The sequence below is a fragment of the Anguilla anguilla genome, chromosome 10 (genome assembly GCF_013347855.1).
Source record: "Anguilla anguilla isolate fAngAng1 chromosome 10, fAngAng1.pri, whole genome shotgun sequence".
In the NCBI taxonomy this organism is placed as follows: Eukaryota; Metazoa; Chordata; class Actinopteri; order Anguilliformes; family Anguillidae; genus Anguilla; species Anguilla anguilla.
In genome coordinates, this window is record NC_049210.1 from 27155584 (window position 1) to 27173674 (window position 18091).

At 38.6% G+C, this 18091-nt stretch overlaps 1 protein-coding gene across 12 annotated transcripts in view; it reads left to right on the plus strand.

Moving 5' to 3' along the window:
• Nucleotides 1–18091, plus strand: part of LOC118237336 (formin-binding protein 1-like) — a 185430-nt gene that overhangs the window by 74724 nt on the left and 92615 nt on the right. For 11 of the 12 annotated variants that reach the window (XR_004767148.1, XM_035435933.1, XM_035435926.1 and 8 more), the window contains exons 3-5: nucleotides 1235–1291; nucleotides 3566–3713; nucleotides 8045–8107. The exons of the other annotated variant lie outside the window; for it this stretch is intronic. Coding sequence is in view for 10 of the 11 variants with exons in the window: in XM_035435933.1 (XP_035291824.1) it covers nucleotides 1235–1291; nucleotides 3566–3713; nucleotides 8045–8107 (268 nt within the window). In the remaining variant the exon portion in view is untranslated. The remainder of the gene's footprint in view (nucleotides 1–1234; nucleotides 1292–3565; nucleotides 3714–8044; nucleotides 8108–18091) is intronic. 12 annotated transcript variants of the gene reach the window in all.

Consider the following 18091-nt stretch of genomic DNA (forward strand, 5'->3'; position numbering starts at 1 on the left):
CTAGTGAGCAACCAGGAACTACAACACCAGGAAATGAGCTTAAAAAACGAAGTCTGGTTTTGGCCGCTTGGTCTGAAGCCGTTGCCTGGGGTCTCAAAAGACCCACCTTGTCAAATTGCCAAGTGCAGTTTCAGAACGTTTACAATCAGACGTCTTGGAATTTTGCAAGTTGCATCCAGTCTCGTTGCGAATCATTGATCTGAACTGGCCTTTAGTTAGCTACACTGCAACGTTGCACAAGGTAGCATTGCATTCGAGAGACGGTTTGCGAGGTCGGTACCGGTCGGTAACGTTTTTTTATAATTGTTAGCTGACATTAGATTGTGTTATTTACATTAGCTAGCTAGCTAATGCAACGTTACCTGATATGAGAGATGGATACTGTACGCAACGTTGTCTAAACTAATTTTGCCTTTCTTGACATGGTCCGGTAGCTAGCGTTAGCTGTGCAAATAGCTATGTAATTTAGTAACGTTACAGTATTGTGAGAAGCTTGTTTGAAGGCTACCCCAAGCGTTTGATTCAAGTTAAGAAATTAAAAGGCAATGCCACTAAATACTTACAAAGTATATGTAAACTTCTGACCACTGAAAATCTGATATAGTACATAAAAGCTGAAATAAATCTGTATCTTAGCTATTATTTTGATATTACCTCTTATGGAAATAAAATAGATAGCCTAATTGGCTTAACACAGGAAATGTATGGTAACATGAAATGTGTGGAGTTGTGAAAAATTGAGTTTGAATGTCTTTAGCCTAGGTGTATGTAAACTTTTGGCCTCAACTGCATTTCTGTATGGACCTCGCTGTGTGCCCAGGGACATTGTCAGTAAGGATATATCGCACTGTTTTAGAAGAATTAGTAATTGCTGAAAAAGTTATTTACTAAAGTTTTTTACAAAAATTGTATTAACAAAAAACTTTGAATGATATGGATTTAATGTGGCCTAAAACTGTGAGCAGACATTAAGTTAGGGAGGCATCACTGGTGGCAAATTGCATGCAAGGCAGTGAATTTTATTGCATGCTGTAGGTTTTACATTCTGAACATATCAAAATATATCTTGACAGGTCACAATGTTAAATGCAGTAATATTTTGGCATCTCCTTCTCTTGTTTATTCCTCTTCTTTTATTTCTAGTCCTTCTACCTCTATTCACCCCTCCTCCTCATTTCCCTTTTCCTCCTCTCATCCTTTTGACTCCTCAATGACTGCAGTTTTGTTTATTCAGGAATCTTTCAAAGAAATACCAGCCTAAGAAGAGCCTGCGAGAGGAAGAAGAGAGCAAGTAAGTTTGAGTTGAAATAACTTTATTAATTAATTTAAACCAAGCCAGAAATAAGCTTGACAAACAACTCTATACCAGCCTAAAATTATTATTTTTTAACTACTTTTTCAAAAAAAACTGGCCAGAAATCATAAACATGCATATTTAACATAAATAATTATAAAATAAAAACTTCAGTCTTTGTGAAATAACCTGTTTCAAAATAAATAAATAAATAATAGTAAGCTGTTTCCCTTTTTTGGCTGAATTTCTTTACCAGTTCTGCAGCTTGTAACCTACAGTAACTGTAAACAGTAAGCACTGAAATTTTTTCTTTGTTAATAAACAAAAAATAAATGAATAAAAGAGATTAACTGTATAACTGGGGGTGGCAATTTCTGTATATTTATACTCTAAATATGACAGAAATACGATGCACTATATAAAAATATTCTGCTAAGAATAAATAATATGATAAATACTATGCCTTTCACAAATATAAAGTATAATAGTTTAAAAGTGCAGTCCAATCCTAATGAATGGCCTCCAACGAAGCAAAGCACCCTCTATAATTTTATTTTCTTTGCTCAATTTAACACATTTTAAGGTATCTGTTATAAATTTATACATTTTTGTTCTGATTATTTGTATTAAATAAGAAGTAAATGACTTTATTGTTTTTTTTTGTTATTTTTTGAAATAACAGTAATAATCAGTCAATGTATGTACAAATAAATAAATAATCTGATTATTGTACTGAATATATGTTTCTATGAAACAATGTTTTTAGGTGTAAATTGACAGGGAGGGAGGACAAAAAAGATAGTGGGGTGCTGACTAATGCGAAACAATTATGAAAAGAGAAATAGAGTCACAAACTCTACTATGCTCCAAATATATTACAAAAAAAATCTACACCCTGAAGAAGAATGTGAGTGTCAAAATGTGCAAAATGTTGTGTAATAAATTACTTGGGAGCATAGTAGAGTGTGTGACAATTTTTCTGTTTTTATGAGGTGGAAATTGGAAATGTATGTTTAAAAGGAATTATATTTTGATAAAATACCATACTTAATAACAGAGCTCCCTGATGTGAAGTATGGTGAGGTGGGAAAAGATCTCATATAACCATAAAACATTTTATAGAAATAAGGGCAGCACTTTGAAGGATGACAGGGTGACTGGTCCTATAGTGGGCATTGCTTGGAAGAATGATGCTTATGACAGATTAGATCTATTATCTGATCTAATGGTGCAGCATGGGTATACAAAAAAATTAGCAAAATCAGAAGAGCTAGGCATGTGCCATCTTCACATAGTTTAGGCATTTTAAAAACGTTTGGACTAAACGTGTCCTAATGAAGCATCTAAATAATTTTTCTTAATAGGATTGACTGATTTAAAACAAAATTTATAACAAATATAAACAATGTTAGAAAATATTCATAAATGATTGACCATGAGTTTATGCAACATGAGAAATTAGTTTATTCAATGTTTGAGAGCAGTGTAAGCAGTGTTAAAACAATGTGGGAAACCTTGGAAATGACCACTTTTGATACCTTAGGAAGGCCAAACAAATGGCATTTACAGTATAGCAGTTTATTTTGTAGCTGGTTTTCAAATGTGCTTTTCTATGTGGCTGAATTTAAATAGAATGTATGTTATGTAATCGGCCTATTAAAAAGTTACAGGAGAAATATACATGCTGTTAGGCTCATAGTACAGAATGATTGGCTGATGGTGCAGTATGATTGGCTAACAACTCACTGTGATGGTGCATGCTTCATCCTTTTGAAAGATAAAAAAGGAAAAAGTTGTACAGAAGACAATGATTACAAGTAGTTGTACAGAAACGGTGCTTTATACCGTTAGGGAACAAGTGCATTCAGTTCAACTTTCCAATACTCCCGGCATATTTAGAATACTAAATACTGATACTGAAAGTCCAGAGCTGTCTGATTGCTCAATACTAGGGCTTCATGACAGGAGGTTGTTTTCCACAGAACAGGCAGTTAGACACACACCAGGCTCCTGTCTCTATCTGCTTAAAACATGCAATATGTTGTAGTGTAATTGTAACCCTGAAAAAAGCTCTCCTCCTACATATAACTAATACTAATGAATTAGATCACCATTTTATAGGTCTCTGTTTCCTCAGGTTGATAAGTGCGAGTGTCTTTAATAAAAGGTTTTTTTTCTGTGAATATGGGGGCAAAGTGCAACCTGTACAGTGGGCTCCTCTAGTCATTTACTGTGATGTCAGTGTTCTGATCACGTCACTTTCTGTGGCAGATACACATCATGCCGGGCATTCCTGGCAACGTTGAATGAGCTGACCGACTATGCTGGGCAGCATGAGGTCATTGCCGAAAACCTCACTGCCAAAATTGTCTCAGAGCTGGGGCGCTACATCCAGGACCTCAAGGCCGAGAGGAAATCGGTGAGATGTAATTTGGTGTTTTCCATAAGCCCTATGTAACATGACGTGACATTTCGAATTTTGTATTTTGAGGACTGTTCTGTAAATTGAAACCATTGTTAGATGCCTTGTATCACAGTACATGAGAACATGTGATCTAAGCCTAAAGTGGTATGTGATACAGGGTTTCCCCCAGAAAAGTTGTTAGGCCCAGTGGCAAGTATCTTTTGACAGGGCCCGGCGGGCCGGCGTGGGCCGGCGGCCAAGTGTCTTTTTTGATGGGGGCCCAACGGGGGCCCGGCGCGGGCCAGCGACAGACTGATGGCAGCATTAAGGTACGGCCCTATTAGTTTCTGTGATAACAGAATCACGGACGGAATCGCGGAATTGAGAATTTAAAAAAGCTATAACACAGATTCCATAGGGCCCTACATTAAGTCAGTGCTAAAAGCTGACTGGAGATTAGAAAATATGACTATGTAATGTGAATGTTGTTATAAATAAGTCATTTATTCAACACACATTTTAAAAAATCAGCAACTATTTACAGCATAGCAGAGTCTTATAAAGAATCTGACAACAATGTACAGTCTTGGAATGCTGTGTTTTCAACAACAACAAAAGAAATTAAATTAAATTAAAATAAATAATATCAAAGTTTTTGCACTCTACAAAAAACTTGAAAAAAGTCCTGATTGGCTACTGATTCTTACAGCCTTGGAATGCTGGGCACATTTCAACAACAACACAATAAATTAAATTAAAATATATTATATCAAGGTTTTTGCACTCTACAAAAAACTTGTATTCAAGTCCTGATTGGCTGCTGAATCATACAACAAGCCTTGGAATGCTGGGCACATTTAAACATTTAAAAAACTGTCTAAGTTATTGGTATTTCTAGATATAGCCTAATTTTGGTGCTGTCTTAACACATTTCTACGGTTGCCGGTCAGGCACTCTTCACCATAAGAAGAAATTTTAGGATTTTTCCGATATTACTTGTGTCGAAAGTGCTGCGACGGAAACAACGATTGATTTACTCTGTAGCCACATCTGTCCAAAATGTAAACAAGTCAGGCAGTTTTCACGGTGGGGAAAAGTTTTATGACAACGTTGTCGTGCACATCAATGTCATCAAGCTAACGTTATTAATAAACAAGTGAAGTCGTTATTTCGATGGCGATTAATAAGTCATGTAATGTTACAATATATCGAACGTTACATTCATGCTACTAGTTTAACGTTACCTACACACTGCTTAAGTTAATATAAAAAGAATGTACTTACTGACGAGATTAAGTGATAACGCAGTTTGTAACGAGGTTAGTTAGCCTACTAAATAAGAAATGGTGGCTTGCTAGGTAACGTAAGCTTGTGATAGTTGGAAGTGTCAAGTGCTGAACGTCACTCTACGCACAATGAGGATAAAGAACACTGATCTCAGACCTGCTGTTTTCCTATGCATTCACGTTTTAACCAACAGATGTCGCTGGTGAGCTTTTCAGCCGAGCCGCCACACTGTAACTGTAGTTTAAAAAACATCTTAAAAATACATTAAAAAAAAAAAAATTCCCAGATGCTAAGGCCCGGCCGGGGGTCAACTTAGGCCCGGCATGCCGCCGGGCTTTCAATACACTGGCGGAAACCCTGTGATATAAGCAAGTGTAGCACATGACATGACTTATGTGGTGTGCACTAAATTTGATGTAAGCATACAGTAGCATGGTATGTGTGATGTAAATGTAGCACAATATGTGATGTAAGCATAGTACTGCACTAGTGATATAGTTGCATACGTGTGATAAAAGCATAGCACAGTATGTGTAATGAAAGTACAATTGGCGATGTAATGTAAGTATAGAACAGTATACATGCAACCAAAGTGCAGAATGTGTTCAATTTAGTCAATCTAGTATCAATTTAGTACAGTGCGATGTGATGTAATATGGTTTGTGTGAAGAAAGCGTAGCATATTACGTATAATCAAAGTGGTGCATGATCTCAGTGATGTAAAATCAGCTGCCTGGGGCTTTGTTCCGGAGCCGCCATTCTGGAATTTCTGGCCTCATGGGGGAGGGAGAGAAAGGGCCAGTGTGTGTCTGTCTCTGTCGTTCTTCAGTATGGTGAAATGCAGGGGCTGATGCAGGACAGAGGGGCAGGTATTACAGCAGCTCCCAGCTGCCTCTTACTCCGGGCTGGGGCTGAATAAATGATGGGGCTCCACATTGTGCAGTACTGTATTCAGCTGTAAAACACGTGACTCCTCGGCTTGCTGGCCTTTTAGAGGTCTTTAGTCACTGTCCTGCTCTCTCAGTGGAACGTGCCATTGTAGGTCATCCCGACATAGAGAGCAGTGTGTTGGAATGGTGCTTCCTTCAGGTTCCACTAAAGCACTTCACTTTAGAACTTAGGCTGTCCTGCTTAATAACGATGCTACAGAACAGAGGCTGACCTGCAAAACCACTGAGATATAGGACACAGGCTATCCTGCTAAAGCACTGTGCTTTATAACACAGGCTGGCCTGCTGAAACACTGTGCTTAATAACACAGTCCGACCTGCTGAAACACTGTGCTTTATAAAACAGGCTGTCATGCTGGAATACTGTGCTTTAGAACACAAGCTGACCTGCTGAAACACTGTGCTTTAGAGTACAGGATGCCCTGCTTAAACACTGTGCTTAAGATCACAGGTTGCCCTGTTGAAACACTGTGCATTATGACACAAGCTGTCCTGCAGAAATACTGTGCTTCAGAACACAGTCTGACCTGCTGAAAAACTGTGCTTTACAACACAGGCTGACCTTTAAAAGCACAATGCTATAGAACACAGGCTGACCTGTAGAAGCACTGCACTTTAGTACACATGTTGTCCTGCAAAGGCACAGTGCTTTAGCACACAGGCTGTCCTGCTTAAACACTACTTTATAACACAGGCTGGCTTGTTGAAATACTGCACTTTAGAATACAGGCTGTCCTGCTAGAGCACTGTGCTTTAGAACACATTCTGTACTGCTTATACACCATCCTTTATAACACAGACTGACCTGCTGAAAAACTGTGCTTTATAACACAGGCTGTCCTGCTGAAATATGGCACTATGGAACACAGGCTGTCCTGCTGAAATACTGTGCTTTAGAACACTGGTGGACTGGCTGAATAACTGTTGTTTATAGCATAGACTGAACTGCAAAAGCACTGTGCTTTATAACAAAGACTGTTCTGCATAAACACTGTGCTTTAGAATGCAGGCAGTCCTGATTACACACTAGACTTTAGAACACAGGCTGTTCGGCTAAAGCACTGTGCTTTTTTGCACAGGCTGCTCTGCTGAAATACTGGGTTTTATAACACAGGCTGTTCTGCTAAAGCACTGTGCTTTATAACATCGGCTGACCTGCTGAAATACTGGGCTTTATAACACAGACTGTCCTGCTAAAGCACTGTGCATTAGAATACAGGCTGTCCTGCTTAAACACTGGGCTTTATAACACAGACTGACCTTCTGAAACACTGTGCTTTATAACACAGGCTGTCCTGCTGACATACTGTACTTTAGAATATAGGCTGTCCTGCTAAAGCACTGTGTTTTAGAACACAGGCTGTCCTGCTTAAACACCATCCTTTATAACACAGGCTGACCTGCTGAAACACTGTGCTTTATAACACATCCTGTCCTGCTGAAATACTGCGATTTGGAACACAGTCTGTCCTGCTGAAATACTGTGCTTTAGAACACTGGCTGACTTGCTGAATAACTGTTCTTTATTACATAGGCTGACCTGCAAAAGTACTGTGCTTTATATCACAGGCTGTCCTGCTTAAACACTGTGCTTTGGAATGCAATCAGTCCTCCTTAAACACTAGTCTTTATAACACAGGCTGTTCTTCTAAAGAACTGTGCTTTATAACATAGGCTGACCTGCTGAAATACTGGGCTTTATAACACAGGCTGACCTGCTGAGTAAATGTTCTTCATAACACTGGCTGACCTGCAAAACCATTGCGCTTTAGTGCACAGGTTTTCTTGCTAAAGCACAGTGCTTTAGAACAAAGGCTGTCCTGCTGAATCACTGCGCTTTAGATCACAGGCTGACCTGCAGAAGCACTGTGCTGTAGAACACAGGCGATTCTGCTCAAGCACTGAGAGGCAAGGTGATTCTGCCGTATTCTGCCAACCACATCTGACTTCTACATAATACAGTATACATTTTCATTATTCTTATACATATACTTAACTGGGGTCAATCAAAATCACAACTTCTTGATATATTGTTGTGATTATCTGTAATGAGGTGAGACTGGTGTGTGTAAAATTCTGCATTTGTCTTTCCTTTATTTCTTCCCATAGCATTTCCATGATGGGCGAAAAGCACAGCAACACATGGAGAACGCCTGGAAGCAGTTGGAATCGGTCAGACTTCATCAACCCCTTCGCGCACATGTCAGATCTGGCTAATCCTTGCCCATTTAGGGGGTACCCTATTTAAAGCTTTATAACTCCTAATTATGGCAAGTGGCTAATCAGAACCTTCTAAAAAGTCATTACATCAATTTCTGGCATTTTACAGACTGTTTATAGAGACAGTAAACTTGGTGTATGTAAACTTTTGACACACTGGAGTTTTGATATAGTTAATTAAAGCTGAAATAAATATGTCTCTAATCTAACAAAGTAGATGCCCTAATTGACTTGCCAAAAGAAATTTTCTTACTTCAAAAAACTATGTCAGCTAGGTCGATCAGCATACATATGGCTTAGCTATGCTCAGAAGTCCTCAATAATAATAATATTTTCCTATAAATCATTGATAACATTTCGTCGGGTGCAGCGTCTTTTACTGCTACCACAGAGTGAATGCGATGATTTGAAAACGTTTGGTTACGCTGGGCTATAAAACACTATTCCAAAAGCAAAATTATACATACATTGTACAGTATATACATTGTTAGTAAGCTTATAATGTCACGTACTGAATAAATTAATTGTCAGTCAAGCCAGATTGTACTAAAAAGGGCGACAATACTGTAAACAACATCTGTGGTATTACACACAGCTATTTTGGAAGGTACTCAGGCGTTACAAATGCACGTACATTTTCACAAACTGATTATCTCTATGTGTAAAATCAATGGTAAGGTTGTATATTTAATCAATATTTAGTCCCAGATATTGACTGCAGAATGACATAATATAATTTTAGAAAAATTTGTCTTGTTTATTTCGTTATTCTGAGAGTGGCAGTTTAGTATAATGGCTAAGGAGTTGATCTTGCAACCTAAAGGCCGCAGGCTCGATTATCCGGTAGAACAATGCCGTTGTACCCTTGAGCAAGGTACTTAACCTGCATTGCTCCAATATATATCCAGCTGTATAATTGGATACAATGTAAGTCGCTGTGGATAAGAGGGTCTGCTAAATGCCTGTAATGTAATGTTATTCAGTGAGCAGCGTTTTCGCTGCTGTATTGGAATATCTTAAGTGAATGCGATGCTGAGAACGATTGCGGGCAGAACAAATTGTTTGTTTTGCTGAAGACAGTTGCTAGCGGCCGACGGCTCTTGGTGGAGAGATTGCAACGTGCAGCTGGAAATTTTCAGACATTTTGCGAACTCTTTTATGAGCTTGGATGCAATCACTTTGATTGTTGAAGTGTAGTCAGAAACTGTACTTCCCTGTTCTTCTTTCCTGGAAGCATATCTGTTGCATGGCTTCGGCCATGGGGAGGGGATGGAGCGAACCAGGGCGGGGGAAAAATTGGGAGAGAGCATTCTAAATCAATGGGAAAGAGAGATAGAGCTGATACTTCGTTAGAAAAGGAGGGAAACAGGATTTTGAAAATGGCCAAGGCTGTGGAGGAGCATAGAGTTATTCTCAAACTGAAAGACCAGGTTGCGAGAGGGTTTAAAGCAGTGAATCCTTTGAAAGTGGCTGAATCTCTGAAGTGTGTTGGTGAAGGGCTAGATGCTCGGATTCTCCCTAATGAGGCGATACTAGTGATTTGTAAAAGTGTGGATCAACTAGGAAAAGTAAAGAGAATTGGGAAGATAGGAGGGAAAAAAGTGGAAGTAGTAATTCCAGAAAAGAAAAATGTGGTAAAGGGTGTTATCTATGGAGTTTGTGCTGACATTACAGAGAGAAATTAAGGAAAATATTAAGGTAGGGGAAGTAAATGATGTGAAGAAGTGTAAAGCCCCGGAAGGTGGAAATCCCAATGCCCCAGTTTTGATAACCTTTGATGGAAATGTACTCCCAGCAAGGATGTTCATAGGATGCCTATCATTTCAAGTTAGGGTTTATCAAAGACCCCCACTACGTTGTTTTAAATGCCAAAGATATGGGCATATGGCTGCCAGAGGTGGGTAAACCGGCTTCAAAGAGTAAAAAGACTGACCATGTATTTGCTCCACCACCATGCACTAAACAAGCTGACTCGAATTAGCATAACTCTTCAGCATGATAGGAGACCTAATTATTGTAATCAGCTGGTTTAGTGCATGGTGGTGGAGCAAATACATGGTCAGTATTTTTACTCTTTGAAACCGGGTTACCCACCTCTGATGGTTGCATTGTGCAGTGGTAGCAGACCGTGTGCAAAATGCGGAGGAGATCATGACATCCTGAACTGTAATTGTGGGGGAAGTCATATGGTTTCGTTTTGAGAATGCTATCACTTTGTCAAAGCAAAACAAGTTCAGGAGGTCAGAGATCAGCACAAAATCTTGTACGCAGAAACCCTAAAAAAAAGTGGAGGGATCTAGTGATTCAGGGATTCTGGAAGAACACCTAGGGGCAGATCCTTGATGTCTCATCTGCCTTCTTCTGTCATGTCTGATTGGGAAGTAATAATCAACAAGGAATCCTGTCTTGTGTTTATGGTTGATGTGATCTATGGTGTTCGCAATAACAAAACAAGGTCTGATATAATTAAGTTTGTGTCTGAAGCAGCAGTCAGGTTCTTGAGTCTAAAGGATTATTCTCCCCAGTCTCTACATGAGTTTATGAGTGCAAGCCAAGCAACAACAAGCCATGCTGAGAGGGGGGATGGGATGGAAGAAGGAGTGGATACGGATGAGGGTGACCTCCTTGATGATATTGATGATGTTTAAAAAAATTTCATGATGATCGGCATCCTTCAATGGAATGCAAGAAGTCTTATTGCTAATGGTCACAAATTTAAGAAATTAATTCAGGATTGTCAGATTAAACCTGACTTTTTATGTGTTCAGGAAACATGGCTAAAACCTTGCCTTGATTTTGTAATTCCAGGTTATGTATATCTGCACAAAGATAGACCTGATAGGTCAGGTGGTGGGTGTGCTACTTTTATCAAGTCAGGGATTCAGTATAAAGTTTGTGAGTGTGAGGTGTCTATTGAATGCTTAATAGTTGAAGTGTGGAGTTCTCAGGTTAAAATAAATTTAATCAACTTCTATAATCCGTGTAAGCCTCTAGTTCTGTCTGAACTTCAGGATATAGTAAATAAATTTGGCTCCTTTGTCATCTGGGTAGGTGATTTGAATGCTCATAACCCCTTGTGGGGAAGTCAGGATATACAGTGGGCTCCAGAATTATTGGCACCCTCAATAAAAATGAAGAAAAAAGGTTACATATAATAAATCACACAGATAATAATCTATATGTTATGGTCAAACATATGGGAAAACTATATACTTTTATTTCAATACATTTACTCATGCTTCAATGTTTTTTTTAATTAAGTAATCTAATTTTTTTCTGAAAACCATAAGTGCCATAATTATTGGCACCCCTAACAATTATTGTAAGTAAAATCAAACAAACTGAAATCGGCAATACAATTTTACTTAATTTAGTTAATCTCATCCTAAAGGAACTATTGTGTCATTCCATCACTTCCAGTTTCACTAGAGAATAAAAATGAGCATAAGCATACAAAATCCCTTTGTCATCCATCAGCATGGAAAAAGTCAAATAATTGTCAATTCAGAAGAGACCGATGGTAATTTACCGTCACAAGTCTGGTAATGGGTACAAAAAAAGACATAAATGGTTAAACATACCACTTAGCGCTGTAAGGGAAATAATAAAAAGGTGTAAACATATGGAATGGTTGCAAATTTGCCAGGAAGAGGAAGCAAGTGCATGGTGTCCCCACGGATGGTGAGGAAGATGGTGAGGGAGGCCATTAATAACCCAAGGATCACTGTTTAAGAATTGCAGAGACTGGTTTGTTTCTTCCGGTCAACAAGTCTAAAAAAAACATATAATGGCACCTCCATACCAACTAACTCTTTGGTAGCACGAAGACAACACTTACTGAGCACAATAAACAAAACCAAGAATCTGGAGCTTTCCAAACCTCATTGGAATTATGACTGGAAGAGAGTGCTATTGTCAGATGAGACCAAAATTGAAGGTTTTGGCCATACACACCATCGACATATTGGCGGCAAAAGAGGAATGCATACAGGTGAAGCACCTCATACCTACGGTCAAATATGGAGGTGGGTCATTGATATTTTGTAGATGTTTTGCTGGCAGTAGATTGTCCAGCAGGACAATGACTCCAAGCATACATCAAAATCTAAACAGAAATGCTTAAGTGAAATCAACATCCATGTTTTCCAATGGCCATCTCAGGACTCCAGACTTAAATTCCATCAAAAACCTGTGGTCTGAACTGAAGAGGGGGGGGGGGGGTCCATAAGCGCAAACCCAAAGATATTAATGATTCTGAAAAGTTCTACATGGAGCAATGGTCAAAAACCTTCCAATGTGTTCTCTAACCTTTTCACAAATTATAGGAAAAGACTCATGGCTGTCATCTTTGCCAGGGGTGTTTTCACAAAGTATTAAACCAGGGGTGCCAATAATTGTGGAACTTGTTTTTTGGGGAAATATTTTTTTTTATTAAAAAATGTAAGACTTGGTTGATTCCAATGAATCATTAATCAAGCACACTAGTTCACACATGTTGTAAAATAAAGCTTATGTCAATAACTGTATTATTTTTTAGTTTAGTAATGTTTTTTAGCATTTTTGTGCATATTTATCAAGGGTGCCAATCATTCTGGAGCCCACTGTAGATGCAAACGGTGTTGTGATTGAAGAATTTTTAGATATTGGTAATCTAGTAATTATGAATGACAGCAGACTAACTCGATTGAAATTAAGTCTTCTAAAATGTCTTGTTTAGACTTTACGCTAGCTTCACCAGCCTTAGCAAGAGTTGGGGGAATGGAATGTCCTGGGAAAAGACTCAATGGGTAGTGATCACTTTCCTGTTCTGAGCCATTTTGGAAGGTCCCTAATTAGGGATCCTGGGGACAGAATTAAAAGATTTGATATTTCCCGAGTTAAATGGGACAAGTTTAAGGAAGGTACAGTAGAAGGATTAAGGGAAATCAATAGTGATGTATCAATAGATGAGTATAATGACTCTTTAATTGAAATGATTTTGAGGGTGGCCTCAGAGGCAATCCCTTGCAGAGAGGCCCCCAAGGATCGTGTTACTGTTCCATGGTGGAATAGGGATTGTGATAAGGCAGTGAAGAAGAGGAAGCAAGCATTTAGAAGTTTACGTAGGAATCCTACTCAGGAAAATGCTATTGAATACAAGCGATGCAGAGCATTGGCGAGGAAAACTATTAAAGATGCAAAAAAGAAATGTGGAGGACATTTTGTGGAACTCTAGGTTTGGATACACCAATCAGGCGGATATGGGACAGAATCCATAATATGTCTGAAAAGTTGTTAAGACAGCAATGCCAGTGCTGAATGATGGTTGTACTGAGGCAGTAAATAGTAAAGAAAAAGCAGATATGTGTGTTAAGATTTTTTCAGGATGTTCGTAATTTTAAGCCACTAGAAGAGGGCTTTAGGATAAAGGAAGAAGTCTTGAAAGTAGAAAAATGGAAATTAAATTATGTATGGGAAGGAAACAGCTCACATAATGTGTTTTTCTCTTTGAAAGAGCTTAAGGATGCTGTGCAGGCGGGGGCAACTACCACTCCAGGCCAAGATAAGATGAGCTATGAACTGCTTAAACATCTAGATGATATTGTGTTAGAAGAAATTCTTGTTCTTTTTAACTATATCTGGGGGATAAATTACCAACCAAATGGGAAACATGCAGTAGCGTGTCCAATTTTGAAACCAGGAATAGACCCATCCTGTCCATCGTCTTATCGACCTATAGCGTTAACATCTGTTCTGTGCAAGGTAATGTAAAGAATGGTCACAAATAGACCAGTTTATTTTCTTGAAACTAATGAATTTTTTGTGTCCTATCAAAATGGGTTCAGAATTGGAAGAAACACTATAGATTCCATTGCAGTTTTAGACCAGGATATTAGGAAAGCTATTATTAATAAGGAAGCTGTAATTGGGGTATTCTTGGATATTGGAAAAGCGTATGACTCTGGCTGTGCCCCAAACCGCATACTTCCATGCTCCGAGTGCGCATAGCGAGCATGCCTCCATCTTGGAGTGTGAGTCCAAACCGAAGTTCGGTAGTGTGGAGCATGGATAAAGTACCCGGATGCACACTCCGTTGATCAAAATTTGAAGTGTGCATCCGTGCATCCCCGACTGAGAAAAATCCCGTAATTCCTTTTGAGAAAACTGTCAAGAACAACGGTAATGGCGGATGACAGTAGTCTATTGCGGTCGCTGCCTCTCGGATTGGAAACTGAAATCATGCCATAGGAAAATGGTAGTTTGTATATAAATAAAGTGGTAGGCCTACAGTGTTAATGAATAACACAATATGTAAAGTATGAGTTGTTGTTTTTTTGTTTAAAGATATGTACTTTTAACGAGTGTAGCAAGCTATATTGACTACATTGGTGCTGATCGTCGGGTCCCGTTTTGAATTATAAACTGCCGTCTTATCCTTGCCACTGCCCATCTTCTTTTCATTTAATTTTAAATACACCACCCGCCTATGGAGTAGCCACCACAAACATGACAAGCTCCATATCTGTTGCCTAACTGAGTACCCAGTTGTTCGCACACAGTTGGTATACAGTGTGAAAATAATGAAAAATCAGACACGACTGTTTACAATGAAATGGCAACTTTATTATGGGGTTGACAGTTCACTGAAAGCTATACCAAACAGCTATCGTTGCCTTCCACTGCTCTTCTGACAGCAAAAAGGAGAATTCAATTGTGGCTAGCTCGCAAAAAAGTTGCTGATATCACTGGTTAGTCTAGATCATAATATTTCAGTAATATATAGCCTACTACTTAGAGTGTGAGCATCTATCGACCGGGTTCGTTCGGTACACAGGAAAACGTAAACAGATTTGCAACTGTAGTCTATATAAAATAGGCAATGTATAGGCAACAACCTGTACACGTAAATTGACCCTGTTCTACATTAAAAGTTTACATTTTTTGGACGGGATGCAGTGATGTAATTCATATTGTTTTAACTTGATCGCTTCCCGATGGCCGTGTCTAGAGTTTATTGCGCTGTTGCGCAAAAATTACGTCATTTAAATATTGTTAACTTTGTGATGTAATCAGGTTATCCATTGGGTGGAGCTCTAGGCTTTATCTACTGTATTGCACTAGCAGTGTAGAGCGGGCAGAGAAGAAAAATCAATAAAGCGTAGTTGATTACCTGGGGCACGTTCAATCTGAAAACGGTGTGCACCGTTTTTGCTACGGTTTCCGGGTTTGAACGACATGTTTCCTCGAAGGTACGTTTTCTCTCATTTGGTGGGTGTGTCAGAGGTGTTACCCAATCAGCAGCGAATGTAGTGCATAAACCCGCCGTATTAAAAAGGCAGTGCGCACAGTGGATCCAACTGAAATCCTTTATAAAATGCGTCCACTGCAGTTTGGTGTATGCAACAATTGAAGACATTAGAAGTAAGTATTTTATAGTATTAAACATGTATTTAAACCGTTTTCCATCAGGCTCCGAAAATTCTTCGAAAAGAACGCAAAGAATGGCCTTCTCAGCTGTCAGTTGCAACGCTTTGCGTAACAACAAGGTGTTCAAACGCACCACCATTTCCGTTTAAATAAATGTTTCGCTGTTTTGTCGGGGCTGAATGCGCCCCTGGACTCTATGTTCGTTCTTTTTGGGGTTACAACACTTTTTAATAGATTTTTCTTATTTATGTTAACTTTGAATGTATGGTTTAATAGGCTAATTCGGAAAAGTAAAGCAGGATTTCTGCAGACATTAGCAAGTTAAATTTAAGGCTTTTTAGACATTTTAAATGTTTCTTAGAATAACATTTAAGACAGTTTGCCACATAAGTAAGCACAGGCAAGTTGTACTCTTAGCTACTTGACATTTTTACAATTATATAAAACCACAACATTGACATTTGTCCAAATGCTTATTTTGGTCCAAGAAAGGACACATTGCAGGCTTTCACCATTCAAATACAAACACATTGTAACCATTGTAACTTGGAATACAGTCACTCTTGTCTCAGGCATGTCTTGACTGGGGGCAACAGTCATAAGGCCATGTGTGGGAGCTGAAAGGATATGAAATTGGACCAAGTAAGAAAAATAAATTGAGTAAACACAAGCAGCAGGCTAAAATTGTAATTCTGTTTTGACAATGACAAACAGTCAATGAGCAAAGAGCTGTTTCCATATAATATCCATAACTACCTTTATTCTGATCTTGTGCTCTAGTTTCCATTTGAGCTGTTGCGCCAAATGTAGAGAACTCTGCAAAAGAAAATCAATTTAAGTCAGTATTTGGTGAAAATACAGAGAAATACTCTTGATTAATATTGATTACACAATGCACTGGCGCGAAGCCAAAGCCAATTTATTTATTTTATTTCATTGTTTAAGGCCACGATTACACCAGGTATAGAGTAATAGTGCTAGATGATTTGGGGGAAAAAGTTGAGTTTTTGTATTTCTAATGGGAATAATGTTTAGATAAATGCTTTCAAAAGAGCGCAAAAATAGCTTTCAAAAGAGGCGCCAACAATGCTAGCTTGAAAAGGCTTGCTAGCTCCAGTTAGTCAAACACCAAAAACCAAATGATGCATATTTTAACCAGCATGTTGATATCTCATTAGGACATGGACAAGGTGAATTACGGCTTTCAAAAGAGCGCCACATACGTTAGCTTTCAAAAGAGGCGCCGGCAACAATGCTAGCTAAAAGGAAATGAACAACGGTGCTTTACGGACCCCCATTCATACATGTTGAACTAGCTCAATTGTTAGCTAATTAAGCAGGTCATCACTGAGATCAGCTAGGTAATGTTAGCTGGTCTTACATTACATTTGCACTGGGCTATTAGCGTTAAATACTCAAACTAGCAAATATGTTATCTAACAGAACACTAACTCAAATTAGTCCCAGAACAGACGCCAAGTCTGAACATCACAATTTCACCAGCTGACTTAAAGCATTAGCAACATTCAGCTAGAATTGCAAACATGCATGCTGAAAGTAGGACTTCAACATTACATTGCAAATACTACTAACTGAAAAGGTCTGCAATACATTCAGTTCTTCTTCTTGTTAGTTTTTACGGCGGTTGGCATTCAGTATTGTCGCATTAATATATTCAGTTAAAAAATATAAAGGCATAATGAAACACTTACTGCTCTTGAACGCCGATTTTCCCACGGAGAATTTGAAACCACAGCCACCTTCTTCCAAGAGCACGTCAGCAATATGCGCATGTGATTGGATATAACGTCTTCTTCTTCTTGTTTTACAGCCGGTGGTGTCCAGCTTATTGGTGAATTACCACTACCTTCTGCTCCGGAGTGTGGATCAGACAATAGATTTACACTCTAAATCCCTTCACCCTAAACTATATTTCATCATCCATGCTTTACACCTAGCCTACTATAAAACCCCTATCCATGTCAGCCACCCTAGAACCCTATACCTGCTTTTCCATCATATCCTATAAAAAAATAAAATAAATAATAACTAAATAAACCCTGCATTGGATATAACGTGTTTACTGTCCAAGCGTAAACACGCAGACAGATAGACAAATAGATATTTTAATGTAAACCAATACTTCATTTACAAGCGTTCTGACAACCTACCAGTAACGTTTCAAATGGAGAAAGGATGAGGACTGTGATATAACGTAATTGTTACATTATTAAATGACATCGTATTTGCGTCATTTTATAACGTTACTGCAATGTTGCAGAGGACTGGTTATTTTGCGACCATAGAGCAATGTTGTCACAACGTCACCTGTTTGCAATGTTGCGATTTACCAAATTATGACCAAAGTGCAACGTTGTCATTACGTAGTGTGTTTGTAGGGAATTGAAGCCTGATTGTTCAATAAATGAATTTCAAATTGCACTTGTTTTCCCTTGTTGGCCAATTTACATAAATGTGAAAGCATTAGGCCTAGATAGTAGCCTAATAGATATTTTACAATTAACTGTT